The sequence below is a fragment of the Ips typographus genome, linkage group LG1, assembly GCF_016097725.1.
Source record: "Ips typographus isolate SLU linkage group LG1, UJ_Ityp_2.0, whole genome shotgun sequence".
Classification (NCBI taxonomy): Eukaryota; Metazoa; Arthropoda; class Insecta; order Coleoptera; family Curculionidae; genus Ips; species Ips typographus.
The window spans coordinates 12,065,070-12,084,111 of record NC_138422.1 but is presented as its reverse complement, the minus strand read 5'-3'; the positions used below and the strand labels follow the sequence as shown (position 1 = coordinate 12,084,111).

At 35.2% G+C, this 19,042-nt stretch overlaps 2 protein-coding genes and 1 non-coding gene across 8 annotated transcripts; 2 read left to right on the top strand and 1 right to left on the bottom strand.

Annotated features, from left to right (window-relative positions):
• Positions 1 to 170: 170 nt before the first annotated feature.
• On the top strand, positions 171 to 12,249 carry LOC145730541 (uncharacterized). 4 transcript variants are annotated; one of them, XM_081981804.1, is made up of 16 exons: positions 171 to 575; positions 685 to 765; positions 819 to 958; positions 1,012 to 1,227; positions 1,281 to 1,412; positions 1,468 to 1,585; positions 1,641 to 1,798; positions 4,982 to 5,109; positions 5,173 to 5,394; positions 5,451 to 5,625; positions 6,163 to 6,330; positions 6,380 to 6,551; positions 6,609 to 6,882; positions 8,325 to 8,790; positions 11,692 to 11,877; positions 11,931 to 12,249. In XM_081981804.1, exons 1-16 carry the CDS (start codon positions 380 to 382, stop codon positions 11,961 to 11,963), a joined length of 2,865 nt encoding a protein of 954 aa, XP_081837930.1. In that variant the 5' UTR covers positions 171 to 379; the 3' UTR covers positions 11,964 to 12,249. The 4 variants fall into 4 exon arrangements, with proteins under 4 accessions (XP_081837930.1, XP_081837921.1, XP_081837910.1 ...); XM_081981795.1 differs by having other exon boundaries at positions 172 to 575; positions 1,284 to 1,412; positions 11,686 to 11,877; XM_081981784.1 differs by having other exon boundaries at positions 172 to 575; positions 11,686 to 11,877.
• A 239-nt stretch (positions 12,250 to 12,488) lies between these two features.
• On the top strand, positions 12,489 to 12,560 carry TRNAH-GUG (transfer RNA histidin (anticodon GUG)). Its single transcript has one exon. It is a non-coding gene; the product is annotated as a tRNA-His (tRNA).
• A 1,646-nt stretch (positions 12,561 to 14,206) lies between these two features.
• endos (endosulfine alpha) lies at positions 14,207 to 15,453 on the bottom strand. 3 transcript variants are annotated; one of them, XM_081982258.1, is made up of 3 exons: positions 15,300 to 15,453; positions 14,955 to 15,160; positions 14,207 to 14,902 (listed from the first exon to the last, which is right to left on the bottom strand). In XM_081982258.1, exons 2-3 carry the CDS (start codon positions 15,130 to 15,132, stop codon positions 14,679 to 14,681), a joined length of 402 nt encoding a protein of 133 aa, XP_081838384.1. In that variant the 5' UTR covers positions 15,133 to 15,160; positions 15,300 to 15,453; the 3' UTR covers positions 14,207 to 14,678. The 3 variants fall into 3 exon arrangements, with proteins under 3 accessions (XP_081838384.1, XP_081838390.1, XP_081838400.1); XM_081982264.1 differs by having other exon boundaries at positions 14,955 to 15,154; positions 15,296 to 15,452; XM_081982274.1 differs by having other exon boundaries at positions 14,955 to 15,154; positions 15,300 to 15,450.
• Between the last annotated feature and the right edge of the window lie 3,589 nt (positions 15,454 to 19,042).

Below are 19,042 nucleotides of genomic sequence, written 5' to 3'. Positions count from 1 at the left end.
GTAAGTGTGAATTTTTATTTTTCTTTATTGTGAGTAATAGGGCTTTGTTGTGGTAGATCATCTGCATATAACCCTTTTAGAAAAATTAATTTATCTCAGGAAAATGATAACCGAACACATATCTACAGCCGCTTAATTGACATCTGCCAGCCTTTTGGCAGTGACGTTTGACTGTGACGTAGATTGTCAAAAAATGGCGTTTTGAAGGCGAGAGAGGCAATTTGTGCGTGCTGTATTTGTGTACGAAATTTTGAGTTCGCGGAAAAACTTGTTCAAAATGCAAATAATGCAATTGCCGCCGTAAATTGTTGTCGATTCGAAAACCATTGGCTTTGTTGGTTTGATATTTGCGTTGTAATTTGATTCGTTGTCTTACGACATGGACGCCAAACAGCCAAAATGTTTTGTGCCTGATTGCTACAACAGTGTCGGCGTTTTATTTCCGAAAAACGAGGCAGCGAAGAAAAATTGGTTAAAGGCATTGAGGTTGGAACACTTGGAGCCAGATTTGAAAAGTTTCGTCTGCCTGGATCACTTTGGCAAAAATGGTATTGATATGTTCCATTATTTAAACAGTAGGTACAAGTCGAGGCACAATTGCCTTGCCATGGCAAAATATGCTAATTTTGCTAAACTCTACAACATCTGCCCATCTTTGGTATTTGATTACCAAATTGTTTTTAGGTGAACCAGCATTAAACTGCAAGCTGGTGACTCCAAGCTCTCAAATGGAGTCACAAAAAGTAGTTTCTTCAAAAACCTCAAGTAATATTGCAACTAAACCCCACTCAAGTTGTCTTACACTTTTTTGGTTTTAGGTTATTTTAATCATGAAAGTCTAAATTTGTGTAGACTGTGTATGACCCAAGGATTGGAAGTTTCTGAACAGATATTCAAGAAATTAAATGAAAAATACACTATAGCTGAAGCAATAAAGCTTTGTATACACCCTTTAAAGGTAATTACAGCATTAAAACATGCAAAAGATAATGACCTACATTTGGTTTGCAGATATCACCTTTGGATAGCTTATCAAAATATATTTGCCAGACCTGTCTTACACATTTAACTAACTATCTAGAGTTTTATGAAAAATGTATTTCAATGGACAGAAAGCAGAGAATTATAAAAACTCAGCGAAACAATGATAGTGATAATAATGACCAAGATAGTGACACTGAATATTTACATGAGGAATGGTTGACTGAGTATGCAGAGTTTCAAGAGGTTGTTTTTAAACCTACAAAATGTACAATGATTAATCAGAAAACTAATTGCAGAAGGACACAGAAGCTACTGAGAAAGATCACAATAGCAGTGCACAAAAACCACCAGTTCAAGATAAACTGTCAGAACTAATTAACAGAACTTTTAAAAGTCAGGATGATAAAGATAAAGAAGAACTACTCCATGTAACTATTGCCAACTGAATAATCAGTTTGAGTTTATTGCAGGATTTTGTTTTAGGTTTTAGAAGATGAAAGTGGGGAAACCACACATCAGTTAAATGGAGACAAGTCAAGAGTGAGAAATGATAGTGATTCTGATCCTTTTAAAGACAGTGAAACCGAAAACATTTTTATAGGTATTGTACAGTTTTTTTTTTAATTTGGAGATTTCTCACTAAAGTTTTATTGTAGAAATGGTAAATGATGATGAGGCAAACTTGACTTCACCAAGGAAAGTTCCAGTTACTATAAGGAGAATATATAATTCGGCAGTGAAGAAAAGGAACAGTGAAGATGCTAATGGACAACTTGTGAAAAAGAGCAGATTAAGTGAAAGTGATGATGTTGAGGTAAGTACCAATTGTTTGAAGAAAAAGTGACTGGATTATGGTATATGCTAAAACTGAGGCTAAAACACAGAAATTTGTATTGCTAATTGAGTCTTAGAAAAATTAAATAGATGTTGATAACAAAATGTACTCAGCATTTTGCTTACAACCCAAAAGAGCAGAAATGTTGTATATTTTATTTTTAGAAGAATTATTGTTACTTCCTTAATATCAAAATGCATACACAGCAGTTTAAAAATTAAGCATAATTAACACTTAAAATGAAAAAAGTTATTAAACTAGAGGGGCAATTTAAATTTTTCAAAGTAAACTTTCTATGGAGGTTGGAGACTGGAGAAAGGATGTAACCAAAGAAGAAATTATTTACCAGTAATTATGTAAATCCTAAAAATACTGTTATACATGGCAGGGGTCTGATAATTAATTGTGTCTATTGAAACAATGGGGTCATCAATTATAGTCCAATTTTCCCTTCAAAACATTAATATTGTAATGTTTCCTGTTTAAAAATTTGTAATAAGTGATAATTTTAAACTTTATGCTCCTAGTTTTTTTATAAAAAGTTGATTAAATACTAAATTGAGCTTGACACACCCCTGTCTGTGACGTATGTATGGGACAATTCAATATGCTAATGTAGGTGTGTATATACCAGGTGTCCAAGAGCACCCTGGACATAGGAGATTAACATGGGAAAACGGTTTTGATTTTTTTGCGCCTGTACGGTTGATTTGATTGAAAAATCGTAATAATGAAAGTTGTAGTACCTATCACGGACTAGTTTTCTGTATTTTTTTCGGATCTCTAACTTGAGCCCTTTCGTCGTAAAACACGAAAAAAAATGAGAAAATTTAAACTTTTGGCCTGCACTGTATAGGCGGTTGTCGGGCAACGGGTAAACAGGTCATTGTTGCGGGTACGGGTGCTCGGCAACCGCTTATACAGTGCAGGTAAAAAGTTTAAATTTTCGCATTTTTGTTCGTGTTTTACGACGAAAGGGCTCAAGTTAGAGATCCGAAAAAAATACAGAAAACTAGTCCGTGATAGGTACTACAACTTTCATTAATACGATTTTTCAATCAAATCAACCGTACAGGCGCAAAAAAATCAAAACCATTTTCCCATGTTAATCTCCTATGTCCAGGGTGCTCTTGGACACCTGGTATACCATACCATATACTCTATTTCGCTGGAGGATCGTTAAGCTGAAAAGAAAAAGCGAACACCGTTTTATGTCAAAAACTAGTCTCCTTATGACGTCAAACGGAATTAAATGTATATAGGATGAAACAACCAAATACAATTTTTATTATCATTGTTCTTAGGTTTAAATGCTTCTACAGCCGAAAAACACGTGTTAAATATTTTTTGAAGCGCTATCGATTAACCAAATAAAAAAAAATTGGTTGATGTCCCCATTATGACGTCATTTGGCAGTTGGTCACATGACCACATCCTGAAAATGTTGGTTAGAAATGCTCTTTCACATTCACCTTTCACAAGGCGAATGAACATTTCCAAAATATACATGACAGGAAGTTGAGGTTAGGTTAAGTTAAGTTAGTGTTGTTGCAGTTATCTTTAAACCCCAACCTTGCCAAAGACCATCCACTTAAGTTGCATGTCCCCATGCAGTGAATGAAATACTTTTCAAAATACTAGCCAATGCAGATAATGCAAGATTGTGTAAATGCAGTTCAAAAAAATTCAGTTTAATGACGCCTAATAGTGAAACTTTCTCATGAAAAAAAACACGTTTGTTGTATAGTCCGTCTAGAAAATATCCGGAAAAATTAAAACTCAATTATAATTTTCCTCTGAACATTTTTATTATGTGAATATTAAAATTAAGCAAAGTAACTCATTTTATTTACAACACCCATTAAACTCTAAACACTTAACTAAACGTCCAGGTACACCCGAAACCAGGTCAAAGCCATATTGTTCTGTGATGGTGGTCCAGGCCTCTAAAACGGACTGAATCAATTCTTGTTTATTTCGTTGCGCTGCTCGTTTTACTTCAATTTTCATTAGTTCACATATGTTTGTTCTCAATGGGACTGATGTTCTGGGAAAGCTGCTGGCCACGAAATTCGCCAAGCTTGAGTATAGGCAGAAGTATGGCGTCTTGCATCATCTTGCTGAAAATGCCACCCTACTGGGTATAAAACATGAGCCGTTTCAAGGAGAAAACCACTTAAAATTTCACAGTATTTTGTACTATTAACGGTGCCATCAACTATACAAAGGGGAGTAGCACCACGCTGAGATATGGCACCCCAAACCACTTACTAACTAAACTAACTAAAGGTAACTTTTTTTCTTGAGAGGATTCTTAGATGCTTTGCACCAAGCTGGAAACAACTTACGTCAGATATAAAGACGTTACTAAAGTTATCTTCTCGAAAACGTTGACAAAAATCCATTCTTCTTTGCTTTTGTAGAATCTGTTAGCCAATTTTCTAAAGCCTAGACGCGGATTTTGTCTCCCTAAGGCCACTAAAGCGTTTAAATAGTTTTTAAGAATCTTACGCGGTCGGCTCGCACCCTTTCTATGGTTCAACCCCGTGCCATTTTTTATCCTCTTTATCGTCACATACACTGCACTTTTTCTGAGATCAGTCAATTGCACTAATTTTTTAACATTTTGAACGCATTTTTTATACAAATATTCCACCTGTTTTTTTTTTCTACTTCCGACATTGGTCTGGTTTACACCGTTAGGTAACTTGGTTCGGTACACGGGAACTAAAAGGGAGATAGGATCATATGATTGCTTCTTGATCGTTTATACCGCAAAGTGTCGATCGACCGAACGACTAAACAAGGAAAAAGTCAATGACAGTTGTCAAAGTTGTAATAAATATTACACAGTCTATAGTATAAATGTTGTAAACTAGACTATTACACAAAATCTCATGACTATTGACAATCAACAAAATTTGACAATTGCGGTTGTCATGCAATTTTGGCCAGATCCTACTATTTGGGCCAACTTGCTGTGCATTACTTTTATCTTAGAAGGTGACAAAAAAGAGTTATATTAAAATAAGGAGAAACTATAAAATTCCGGATAATTTCTAGACGGACTATAGTTTGAACTTGGTGTTTAAAAGTTGAATCACTATAGTACAACTAAGCCTAAAAGTAATAACTGGTTTATGCCCCATTTAACCTTTTTAGAAAACTGGGACATACAAATCACCTCTTGGATGGTTCAATTCTGAATTATACCGATTTCTGTTCAACTCCGAATACATAGTCGCTGGAGGTTATTTGTACGATATGCGACTAACCAAAGGTGACACGAGGTAAAGTTTTCCTTCACAAAAATACGTGTTACATTATTGGAAATGATTTAATTTTTATTACAGGCGTCTACATTGTATTGTTAATAAATGTCCTGGAGTCGCTAGACAGTATAAGGTAAACCGTCTTGAATTTTCCCACAGGATCAAAGTGATCGTTTCGCACAACCACCGGATACCGGACGCGCACGAACGTAAACGTCAAATGTTCTACGACATTTTGTATAAGAAAATGCGTAGGGACAGATTTTTCAACTTTAAAGTGTTGTACGAACAGTTCTGTAAACAGTAAGTTATTAGAAGGCAGCCGATTAATTGGTGGTAAAGTGTAATGTTTCTTTTAGGGACGGATCGCTTATAAATATTTTACCTTTGAGCGCGGTGGTACAGGAAATATGCAAACAGGGACCGGCTCCTCCGTCACCTTCCGTTAACTCGTTCGAAGACTTTTATAAGCGTGTGGATCAGGACGAGTTTAATAAAATTCATTTTACGGATAATCGAGCTCAATTTTATCGGGTTGGTATGCAGGTTTATGATTTTTGTGTTTAATTTTGCGATGAAGAATAAGGTACCAAACTACCCGTTAATTAAAACGAGAGATTTATTATTTGAAAAACCTAATAAGTAGCTAGAAAATCTTTAAAGAAACGTTTCTGGGTGCATAATGTACTAATGAGTAATACTTTTTTCACTATAAATTCTTTTGGAGACAGCAATATTTTGCTCTGCTCTGCTGATTAACATAAGGTCATTTTTTACTTTCTGAGGAGTTAATTATTGTTTTTAACTCTATAGAGGGTTTCATAATAAGAAATACGCTTAGAAAATCAGTGAGTAATTTAAATTATCCTCGAATATTAAAAAAAGTATTTCTAGAAATTCCTAGAGTTTTAATATAATGACATGATGTTATGGATATTAAAGCGTTTTAAAGATGGCGCAAAAACCTGAATTTCTGTTAAAATGGATTTATTACACTTTTGATATGACTTTGACGAAATACCATGTTTGGTGGAGTAGAGTTCCTAAAACAGCTGTTTCTTGTTTGTATAGGATAAATTTGAAACGTCTGACGGTGGCAAAGCAATCGCTTTTGGCAATGAAAAAGTAATCAGGCAGTACTCTTACAGCAAACTAATGTTGGTCGACGCTTCATTTTACATTGAAGCTCAAGTTTTCCCTTATCAGTTGGTTACTGTGTTTCTGTGGGTGGAGCAAAGCGTAAGCCCCATCCCTAGTATTAGTACTTTTACTCATCCACTAATTTCAGTACTATCCAGTATTTTACGTTCTGGTTAATTTAAAATCACAAGCGTTATACCGCAGAATATTCAGTTACTTACACAGCGAGTATCCTAACTTGAGGCCAACGGAAATTGTCACTGAATACGAAGCCAACCTTTACTATGCCCTTAGTGAAGTTTACGTACAGTCCAATGTCGGTTAGTACTTAAATTTTAAAACTAGCAAAATACTTTGGTTTACCCCTTGAATTGCAGGCGGTTCGATTTATTATTTTGCTCAAAATATTTACAAGAAAATTTGCTCGATTGGTTTGGGCAAGGCTTTAGAAGTAAACACGAATTTCCGGAATATTTACAACATGTTGCTAATGTTGCCGCTACTGCCCGTCAACACGATACCGGATTGTTTGGCTGGAATAGAAAAGCAGGCGGAAGAACTCGACGTAGAACATCTTACTATAAATGTGTTTCAACATATTAAGAAGGAATGGATAGAGAAAGTTACTCCTGAGTATTTCTGTATTCATAGGTAAGTTGAATTATACAGGGTGGGTGAAGTTCACCTTTTTTACTTTAGCTGCAAGCAGAGCTGTCGCAATTACTCAAAGAAAGTAATTAAATTACAATTACCAACTACTCTCAAATTCGTGAAAGTAGTTGAATTACAATTAGTCAATGTTTTTAAAATGTAGTTGAACTACCAATTACTTCAGTAAAGTAGTTGAATTAATAGACAATTACAGTAGTTCAACTACTCAAATGTAATCGAACTAATCAAATGTAATTGAACTACTAAAAAGTAATTTATTTATTGGAAGTAGTAATTGTACAGGGTGTCCAAATAAGAGTGGCACTCGGCTTTTTTGACTTAACGGTTAATCGTAGAGCTTTGAAAAAAAAAATTTGTTATAAAAAGGGGCCAAACGAATCGCTAGAAAATATTTTCAGTTTCAGGAAATGTCCTCAAGAGGGCGTACTAACAACTTTAACTTAAAAAAAGTGCATATCTCCAAAATTTCAAATACAATGGCACTTTGAAAATACTTGCAAACGGAAGCTACGTTTACTAGCAACAACTTTGATTAAAACCTTTTTTCTCCATTTCTTGACTTAAAGTAGTGGGGGTAAGTCAAAAGTTGCTTTAAAAAAACTGCGATAACTTCGAAACCCTTTGTCGTAGAACATTAAGTTTGGCACCATTGAAAAGAGCAGGTTTTTTTCTATTAGATGCTCCATAAATAATTATTTAAAGTTGTTTTCTTTCGTCCACAGGTGGCGCTTTTTACAAAGAAATATTATTTTACCGCCTAACTCAAAAAAATTAAATGCAACCTATAGCGTTGTTTAATGTTAAAATGAAGAGAACAAAATACTACACCAGGCAGCAAAAATCGCAACTTTCTAACTTTTTTCTATTTTTTCATTTACCCAACCAAAACGCCGCTCTGAACCCGGTTCAGTAAACCGCTACTTCTCGACCGCGCAAAACACATAATCTAACCTCAAAAACAAGTAGTTCCATTACTTTAACATTATTTGTAATTCAACTACTCTGAAAGTAGTTCAATTACTCTGAGAGTAATTCAATTACTCTGAAAGTAATTCAACTACTTTCAAAGTGGTTCAATTACAGAACAAATCGTAAAATCAATTACCAATTACAACTACTTTTGCTGAGTAATTGAAAAATCAATTACAATTATTGTTTTTGAAATTAATTGAACTACATTTTCCAATTAAAGTAATTCAACTACCGACAGCTCTGGCTGCAAGCACTTAAAGTTAGCACACATAAAGCTCTTAACTAATTACTAAAGTGTTGGTATTCAAGCTCTTACTTAGCACTTTAGTACTGTAATATAAAATTGGTGCATTTTTATATCACACTGAATTTTAATTTTCCGATTTTACTTACCGGTAAATTTACGCCCATCACTACAAATTTCGTTTGACCGACATATTCTTTTGCAGATTAGAAAATCGTATAAACGAAAATATCGTATCGCCAATGAAAAAACTCCGGGACTTGGTGCTGGCAACGAAAAGTAAAAGCGCCAGAAAGCAAACACCTTTATCCATAGTAACAACGGTAGAGAAACTGGTAGATTTGGACCGGTTCCTGCGCCAGATTTATTCTACTTCAGCCAAAGCCACCTTCACCAAAGATATAAGCAGTAATCACAAGAGAAGCATCCTGAAAGCGTGGAACCATATCGAAAATCACCCAAACATCAATACGAATCAGTTTTATTTGAAAGTGTTGGGTTATATTAAATGTATGGAGAATCAGTTGTGGATTTGGGGTCTGTATCAGTTTAGTGGAAAATTTGAGGAACACTTGATCGACGCCAAAGTGTTTGCTGACGACACGAACGATAATCAAGAACAGGAACAACAGCCTGCGTTAGAGATAAAACAGGACAGGACAAATGTTATGGTAACTGATTTGTTTGTATACTTGTATTAGAGTATACAGGGTAGGTAGTACAGGGTGATTCACGCTGATGGTATATTAGAAGTATCTAGAGAACGACTCAATAATTTTGAGTCCAAACTCGCTATCTAAAATATTTTGAACTTTGCGGTGTTGCTAGATCAGTCGGAAAGGACATCAATTTTTGATTTTCAAATAGAACACCATGTTTCTAATCTCATTTTTGAATTCCTCGCAAGAAGGCTAGTAATTAATGTTAATACTTATACCCTATACCTATCTTGCACCGTTTCTTAGATGTTTCATAAAAATGGTAAATTTGTCAGCAAAACGGTAATCTAAACATTATTTAAATTCCCAAGTTTTTAAAGGTTTGCTTATGTGACCTTTTGTTTTCAGTTAGACAATACCACATGGTTGAAAAGTTCAAAGACTGAAAATGAAAAAACCTACAGGGTGGTCAATATTTTCAAAATTAAGGAAAAACTGTTAATAAGTCAGAAACGGTTGAAGTTAGGTATAGGAAATGTATACATGGATTTGTTCTAAATTTAATGTTATTTTATTACAAATCATAAAACACCGATGGATCCATTTAAAAAAACGGACTTTTTGCAGTTTCTTATCTGTCCGACTAAAAGGTAAAAATATTGACCACTCTGTAGGTTTTTTTTCATTTTCTGTCTCTGGGCTTTTCAACCATGTAGTATTGTCTAACTGAGGACAAAAGGTCACATCAGCGAACCTTTCAGGACTTGAGAATTTAATTAAAGTTTAGATCACCGTTTTGCTGACAAATTCACCATTTTTATAAAATTTCTAAGAAACGGTGCAAGATAGGTTAGGTTAGGTATTAACATTAATTACTAGCCTTCTTGCGAGGAATTCAAAAATAAGATTAAAAACCGGGTGTTCCATTTGAAAATCAAAAGTTTGGACCCAACCTAGGCTACACTCCAAATTGCAGTGAAAAATATTGAGTTGTTCTCTACGGGGTGGTCCAGTTTTAAATGTCAATAATTCACCAATTGATAGCCCATCAAAAAATAAGTGACATGCATTATGTCATTTTCCTGAAGAACGCTTCCTAAGGAAGACACAAACCTCCAATGTTATACCATGTATATTAGCTTGTCTGTGATGTTATTCAAAATTGACAAAAATGTCTACTTGGGTTATTGTGTTTTTTACTTTAAAATGGTTCAAAAGTATTCAAATATGGTCATCTGTGAGGTTTACGAGTTAATTTTTGGCACTAAATATTCAATAGTCAAAAAACAGGATTTTTGGACTAATGTTTCCTGGCGTTCAATTTTTTTGACTATAGGTAGTGTAAAACTGGTTATTCAATTCAAACTTTATTTTTATTCAATTAAACACTGGCCACAGTCCGAATTTCCGGACTAATTTAATTCTAAAAATTAGCGTTCAAGACTAATATCGTAGCATTTAATGCCAAAATTGTTTACTTTCATCAATGAAGAGTCTGAAACATAACTTTTACTATAAAAAATAGTTTAAAATTCGGTTTTTCAGTCTTAAATCACAGTGAAGCGTCTAGAAGTCAATTTAATACTGACAACGTGAAATGGCATATTTAAGCCTATGGAAAATGTTAAAATAGTTATTTAAGTCTGCTATGTCAAAAACTTGGTAAAGATAACCCTAATAGGTACTTGATTTTCCAAGCTGAAAGCAGTTTTAAAGCCCTAAAAATAGTCCAGAATTCTAAGAAAATAAAAAGCAAAGTAAGAAAACTTGAAAAGTTAGTCTTCAAGTTAATTTTCATGAATCTACGTCAATATCCTGTATTTAAGACTATTTTCAAGACTAAAATATTGAAATGTATTTTCAAATTATGAAAACTTGCTTTAAGTGCAAATTTTAAGCTTTTTATGTCACTTTTCATTGGTACAGAGTCACTTTTTGGTGTCCAAGTCAATTTTCAAGGTTGAAATGTGTGAATTTGTAGTCAAAAATTCTAGAAAAGTAGTTTTTCATGGCTACAAGTCAATTTTCACTACTAAAGTGTTTCAACTTATCTGAAAACTATAACGACTGACTACAAAGACAGTTTTTAAGCCTCTAAAGTCAATTTTCACAGTTTCCAAGTCAATTGTCAAGGCTAAAGTCTTTCAATTTGTCTGAAAACTGTGAAAACTGGTTACAAAGACAATTTTTAAGCCTCTCAAGTCAATTTTCACCGTTTCAAAGTAAATTTACTGGTTTCTAAGTCAATTTTCAAAACTAAAGTCTTTCAATTTGTCTGAAAACTATCTACAAAGACGTTTTTTAAGCTTCTTAAGTGAATTTTCACTGTTTTCAAGAAAACTTGTTGGGTTGGGTTTGTTTTGAACGTAATAACTCAATTATCTCGTAAACAAAGTTTCAAATCAGAATTTTATAAGAGATACTTATTTTGTCAAATTGAACAAGTAAAGTAAAAAAATATTTTTGAAAAATATACAGTGACGTAGAGAATAAAGCAGAAAAATGGAAACCATCTTTCTGTATTTACATCACTGGACAGTTTCGACAAACGTCATTAAAATCACATAATGAGTATTAATTGCACATATATTTGTCCTAAATTTGATTAAAATATTGCTCCAGCGGTCTGACAGTTATGACAAGAAACCGATTTTTTAAACTAAACTTTTATGGACTGTATTTTTTCCTTGGGAAGCATTTTTCAGGAAATTGACATAATGTATGTTAACTTATTTTTTGATGGGCTATCGAATGGTGAATTATTGACATTTAAAACTAGACCACCCTGTAGATACTTTTAATATACCATCATCGTGAATCACCCTGTATTTACACCTGATTTTGTCAAGTTTCTAGCGTGTTATAAACAAATCAACACTATTGAATTTCCACTATGCTTTTTAAAAGTTACAGACCAACACCAAGTCGACAGCGGTAGTACCAAATATTTCCGAAGAAGACGACAGTGAACAAACGGAAGTAATTGAAGAATACTACGTTGAAGATGGTGGTAAAATTCGAAAAATCCAGCTGCGCCAACCTTCTAATTGTTCTGTGCAAGGATTCGGTGATATTTCCGAAGAAGACATGGAAGTTGAGGTTTGTTAACACTACCTTGATATTAAACTCGTATTTTTACTTTTTTTTTGTAGATTTTCGGGGAAGCCATTGAATCGTTCAGTTAGCACAATATTAAATCCTTCATCATTGGACTATAAAGAAACTTGGGTCGGGACTGACCATTTTGTGTTATTTTTTACGTTCTGACCTAAAGTACCTGAGGTTTATCGATTTTTGACACTTGTTAATTGTATCATAAAAAACGTTATCGTGGAAGCGCGAATATTAATGAAGTGTCTTTTTATAATTTAATATCAGTTTCTTTTTATGTTTTGTCCAAAAGTAGGTCTAAAACGAAAATATAAATTTCTTTATATATTTCCTAATAAAATGTCAATTTTTATAAATTACGGTCTGCAAGTTTTATTTATTATTGTCTGCATATCTGTTTTTCAGGATTATTCTAATAATAATTCCTTCTAACTGCATATTTATGCTTGAAACTATCCGAAATAGACAGTGAACACAAAAACCCAGCGGCGATTTGGTGTGGTCTACTTTTTATGCATTGATTGGCATAACTAGAGCATAACCAATCTAGATAGTAGCACTAAAAGTATTTTAAGATGAAATTTTATAAGTCTCCGATAGCCGTGATCGTCTAGTGGTTAGGACCCTACGTTGTGGCCGTAGTAACCCAGGTTCGAATCCTGGTCACGGCAGTGTTGCAACACTGTCACGGGGAGACTATTTTTTTTGCATCACACAGTATAAAATTACCATTCTCAAAACTAGAATTATTTTAACAAACTTAGTATACAAGGAAAATTTTACAGAATACTATATTGAAAGCTCCTAAACACTCTCGTAGGACTACAAATAAACACACAAAAGACAATGACCAACCTAGTTCTCGGAGAAACTCTAACATTGGGAAGTCACAACATCGACGAAGTAAGAGAATATTGTCACAAAGGAAATAAATCAAATTTATTTTACTTGAACGGAAACATTAAAAAATGTGGGATTTATATTACTTGAACGGAAACCTCAAAATTGTGGACTGCGGTTAAAGTGCAACTGCACTTATGATGCAATAGCTAAACTATGCACCGGAGTGTGACCGGACGCTGGGTTGCGAAATATGCGAAATATTTCAAAGTACCGAGGGTCGAAAGGTCGTTACGAGTTGTCGGCTAGAGGAGACCAGGTCTGGGAATTTTTTGATTGGTGGAACCAGTGTTTGGAATGCTATAAGAAGGAAGTTATACCCTAGAGAGGGGTTCATATTCCAGTCAGTCCAGTTTTGCTGTGCACCACGTCGGAGAAGGCAGTACCTAGCCAGAAGACTCAATGTAGTCGTCCTGAATTCTGCAACCCGCACCGGGTTTACAAATTAATTAAGTAGTAAACTATAATAAATCGCTAGTGCCAAACCCTCCAGAAAGCTGCCCTCATAATTGTTTAACAAATGTAAGTATGTATTTGTTATTGTAATACCAACCATTTTGTCAATTAGTTTTAACTGTTATTTAGTTATTAAATTATATTTTTCTACCAAGTGGTTTGATTCTACCTTTGAAACAAGATCTCGGTAAAGGCGTTTATTAAAGTAATAAACGCACGTCTCGTTTAACTTGTTGGGCCAAAAGGGCTTTACAATTTAAACGTGACAATATAGACATCTAGGCCATGACATAAAAATACACAGAGACAACCAAACGCAAGAGCTACAACGACGAGTGTGGGGCTTGGATGGGCAGATATGGTAGACTGAACGGAGTATTCAAGAGCGATATCCCGATCTGTTTAAAGCGTAAAGTGTTTAATCAATGTGTGCTCCCTGTCATGACTTACGGAGCAGAGACACTCACGCTAACAAGAGCGAGTGCAGAAAAACTTAGAATAGCTCAACGTAAAATGGAGCGCTCTATGCTGGGAATAAAACTATCAGATCGTGTTAGGAACATAGATATCCGCAAAATAACGAAAGTGGAAGACATAATAACAAGAATTGCGAAACTGAAGTGGCAGTAAGCAGGACATGTAGCTAGACGCATAATAGGTGTACGAGAAGATTACTAGAGTGGCGACCGCGAAATGACAAACGTAGGGCAGGAAGGCCTCCCACAAGATGGCGAGATGACATAAAAAAAATCGAAAGTCAGTGGATGAGCGTGGTTCGGGATCGAAAAAGGTGGAAATGTAAAGGGGATGCTTATGTCCAGCAGTGGACTACGATAGCTGGGTAAAGAAGAAACACTCTCATTTGGACAAGAGTTATTTTTCTCATTAACAAATTTAAGTTTACTAAACCAAACTAATCCATGACTATTATTATTTTAAGAATAAGCAATAAAAAACTTAATACAAATTAATTTTTAATTTATTCCTTTAAATCCCTTATTTTCTTCTGAAACTCAGACTTTATTGATTGAGATAGTGACTTACTTAACAATACATTAAATGTGAGCTTACTTGACTAATCTTTTTAAATTAAGCTGTCAATTTTTAAACAACAATAACCTCTAAGTGAAAGTATAATGTTGCTTATCATTGGCCAAATCCAATTATTTGACAAAAATAAAACACATAATATAAACTTAAATAAAAGTCCACTACAAAAAGTATAACTAAATTAAACTAGTTGGCATTTTTAGAATAGTAAAACCATTATTAACACACTAAAAAACTTTTAGATCATCACATATTTCCAGAATGAACTAAAAGTCAGGATAAACACCATAACTACATAAAAACACATTGGCCTCACCACCACACTGTCTGTGCCAAAAACAACTTTCAAGTTATCACAAATGCTTCATAATGCTGACAATTTTCTAGACAATGTTTGGGCCTAAACTGGTTGGTGTGGTGGCCGCTGGCACTGCAGCTAACTTAGATGGTTGTACCAGTGAAGTTTTCCTTGCTGGCACAGTTTCAGGTGTGGGTATGGCACCTCCGGTTGGAAAAATCGGTCCTGGCACTTTTAACGGCGGTTTATTAATGCCACCCATTTTTTGTTTCGCCATTTGATAGTCGCCAGAATCAAAGAATTTCTGGCCTAAACATGTTTTACTATTGATGGTGTGTATATGGAAAAGTGAAAAACATACCCTTGGCAAGCCTTTTTTGCAAAAAGGATGAATGACCGCTCATACGTGGAGGACCACCAGGCATTGAAGGGTATTTTGCTTTGAGTTTGGCCTCTTCCAGTTTCTCTATTTCTTGAGGTGATGCTTCAGGTTGATTTGAACCGGCGTCCTGTGACTGCTTGTTTTGTTCCTCACTCATTGTGGTTGATTTTTTGATATAACTGAAACTTAAACAATAAACATGTTTTCTTGTTTACTAGTAGTAACTAGTAAGGTAATGGAAGGCCCCCCCCCACCCAAATTTGTACTAATTCAAGTGTTGGAAAGTTGATTTATGCGGAATATTCCATCTTAATTTATACTTACGGGGCCTGAAAATTTACAAAACGAATTGTTTTTGGGGCTCAGATTTTGTCCTTTTTGCTGGATAAAATTAGAAAATTTCACTTTTTTCAACTCTTTAATTATTATTCACTGTCAATTGTCAAATATTCCAACGTTAATGACAGAATTGACAGATAATTTAAAAGTCGGTTATTTTTGGTGGGAACAGATTACGACGTCAAACGTTTACTTAATTTTTTTTTAATTTATAGAAAACTTTTATTTTTCAGCTTTCAGGATTTGATTTCAACTGTTTTGTCATTGTGTTATCAATCAAGATGATTTTATTCGCTAGTAATAATTACTAGATATTTTATTTATACTTACAGACATTGTTTACAATTGATGGCATTTGCATGCACTTTCGATCGTAAAACCGAACGGGGCTTGTCTCGTTATACTGTCAGTGTCACTTTCATTTACCCACTCCTTTCCTTCCTTCGAACAAAAAGAATCCCCCCCCGTTTGTGCATTAAGCGACCGAAACGGAAGTCGCCATCTTTGTCCCTGCGCAATTGAATAAAACTTCCGAAGTTAGTCCTAAAACCAATGAATAAAAAAAATGTAAACATAGCAGGAAGGAGCAATAGCAAACAAAGGGGGTGACAGAAACAAGGGGGAGGGGGGGAGTAATATGGCGGCCGTCAATACTTGTTAATCTTGTCCACTGTACAACTTAATTTAAATTTGCAAAACTCAACTGTTAAAGAACCACAAACAAACAAAACAAACTAACACTATATACTACAACAAATACAAACAACAAATTTTTGCGGGTTTGAAACTCCAAACTTTCAATGACTTTGCGTCAATTCAACTGCGCAGTAGGCGAATGCGCAATCAAAGATGGTGGACTTCCGTCCCCCTCGCTTAATGCACAAACGGGTTATAATTTGTATTATTGTTACCTCCTGATACTTGTTCTTTTTACTCATTGCCTAAAACCAATGAATAAAAAAATATAGCAGGAAGGAGCATTAGCAATCAAAGAGGGGGACAAAAATCGTTCAGTATGGCGGCCGTAAACTGTCAGAAAATCAGTGACGATAATCAATCTGCTGTTGCCCACTATTCACAAATCCACTCGTCAATAATAATACAACTAATTTAAGTTTGCAAAAATTAACCTTTAACGGACCGAAAAGCAAAACATACAAAAACAACAAATCTTTGTGGTTTTTAGCTAACTTCACATAACGCGTATTTTTAAAGTCAACATTAAGTTGTGATGAATGACGTCAGAGAATGGTTTTGTTGAAGTAGTGTTGAGATTGTGTTGGAACTGTTGAGCTGGTTGGCAACATTTTTCTTGTTGACTTAAAAAACGGGATTTACATTTAAAGAACCTTTGCTGAGTATTTTATGCCTTTTCTATTTTCCTTAATCAACAAACACAACCAACAATAACAAATGCCGGAAAGGCTAATACATAACGTCAAAAAAGCTTACATTGTCATTGGTGAAAATTGACTTCCAACATGAAATCAACAAATCCATCAGCTCTGAGGCTTGGTGGAAAGTTGAGGCTATGTTGTATTCATCACAGATTTATGTTGACTTAAAAGACAGTGACAGTTGGATCCACCATTAATTCATCAGCACTTTAAGAACACTTTTTATAAAATTGTGGTGCTTGTGTTGGCAACAATACCTAAACTGTTGACTTTAAAAATACGCGTATACCACCAAATATAAACAAAACTTTGGCCGCATTCGTTTTCACGCTCCATGGAGCGAGCAAAGCTTTTTTGACGTCACTATGACGTAATTTGGAAAAACCATAATTTGACCAACTGTCCAATTACGTCATTGTGACGTCAAAAACGCTCTGCTCGCTCCTTGGAGCTTGAAAACGAATACGGCCTATTTTTTCGACAACTGACTTTGAAAGTATCTCATGTACGCTTCCATTTCAAAGCAGGGAGAGTTCGATTTTCAACTTGAAACGTATCGCACGTCTGTTTCGTGGGCGCCATTTTTTTTGTCGCTAAGAAACCACGTTTCTTGAAACGGTGTTCAGAGAAATTTGAAGTTGACGACCGAATTCCGCAGCCGATCGAGTGGAAATGTGGGGCCTCTAAGTGGAAGCGTCGATTCCTAAGGGTCTACGGGGAATTGTCTTGTGCGGTGCACTTCCAAGAGGCGGAAAGGGTGAAAACCTAGGTCAAGACCACGTGGATGTGACAGTGATGGTTATAGTTTCCACGAGGAATGACTATATCTTTCACTCGGATCGTGCCCTTAAGGCGATTTTTAGTCTTATTTACGCAAGCGGGAGAGATGAGAGTTTCTCAGACGCACGCAAGTGCCTCTTCCGCGGAACTTATGTAATCGTGTATCGCGTAATCGCGTTATTTTAATCTGGCTGAACGTCTCACTGACGAGTGGCCATTGTAACTACAACACACACACATTTCAAAGCAGAAAGTGGTTATGCGCCGCACGTGCGCAGAAAGTGAATCATTTTCTGCTCTAGAGCGTTTTCGCTTTCTACTAACAATCTACTCACCAACTTTTTCGGCGTTTCCATAACAACGCTTGACATACCTGTTTGAAATAAAGCCATTCCGTCAAAGTGATTTATCGGTGACAATGAGTTCGAGCTACTAAAATGATGTGAGTTGTCCTTCTACTCCACCCCACAGCAGTCATCGAAAAAATATCGTCTATATTTCGAGCCGAAAGTACTTTTGCCGCTTTTACATTATTGCAGCGTTCGGCTTTGCCTCAAGCTACAATTTTCATGTGCAAGCGGCAAATATGTACTTTCCGCTCTTGATATAGAATATACTATTACGACTAACTTCGGAAGTTTCATTCAATTGCACAATCGGCGAATGTGGGGGACAAAGATGGCGACTTCCGTCTTGGTCGCTTAATGCACAAACGGGGTATTTGCTACCTCCTGATTCTTTTTGCTCGAAGCGTAAAACTGTTTTGTTTATATTTAATATTTGGTGGTTATATGAAGTCCGTTAAAGGTTAATTTTTGCAAACTTAAATTGGTTGAATTATTATTGACGAGTGGATTTGTGAATAGTGGGCAACAGCAGATTGATTATCGTCACTGATTTTCTGACAGTTTACGGCCGCCATACTGAACGATTTTTGTCCCCCTCTTTGATTGCTATTGCTCCTTCCTGCTATATTTTTTTATTCATTGGTGCCAATCAGTGCAGTAGCCGTATTCGAATTGACGCTCCATGGAGCGTGCAGAGTACTGTAGAGCGAATTGAACGACACGATTTACAATGACGTAATTTAAGGCCGCATTCATTATTAGGGTCATATCATTCCTTAAGGGTTCCTTGAAACTTAGGTTTAAGGTAGCCATATACCATATACATATACATTGTTATTCCTTGAATTATGTACTTGTATAGTCCTTGAGGCTACCTTAAGTTTCAAAGAATGATTATTAATATGACCCTAAAGCATAGAAAGTAAATCGATTATGTCCTTCCTATCAATTTTGACCAATCGCTATCAAGAGTTAGTATAATAAATTTAAATTTTAAGTGGAAAAATCACTTAACAACTGTAAGTTGACAGCTGTCAGCAGTTTTTCCGGAAAAAAATTTCACACTCCTCACAGCAACATAAAGCATAGTGTTACCCTTTCTAGCTTGAAAGTTATTGTTCTATATGTTTATTTAACTCAGGAAATAATCTTACCAAATATCCCTCCTGCATCTAATTTTTCCTGTGGAAAAATTGGAATACTC

What these genes read in the sequence shown, in the direction of transcription:
- LOC145730541 (XM_081981784.1), top strand. Translation starts at nt 380, where the DNA reads ATGGACGCCAAACAGCCAAAATGTTTTGTGCCTGATTGCTACAACAGT. An exon ending in TTTGTATACACCCTTTAAAG is followed by an intron (nt 959 to 1,011) that starts GTAATTACAGCA and finishes TTTGGTTTGCAG; the next exon opens with ATATCACCTTTGGATAGCTT. An exon ending in AGTATGCAGAGTTTCAAGAG is followed by an intron (nt 1,228 to 1,280) that starts GTTGTTTTTAAA and finishes AACTAATTGCAG; the next exon opens with AAGGACACAGAAGCTACTGA.
- endos (XM_081982258.1), bottom strand. Translation starts at nt 15,132, where the DNA reads ATGAGTGAGGAACAAAACAAGCAGTCACAGGACGCCGGTTCAAATCAA. An exon ending in GCAAAAAAGGCTTGCCAAGG is followed by an intron (nt 14,903 to 14,954) that starts GTATGTTTTTCA and finishes AAACATGTTTAG; the next exon opens with GCCAGAAATTCTTTGATTCT.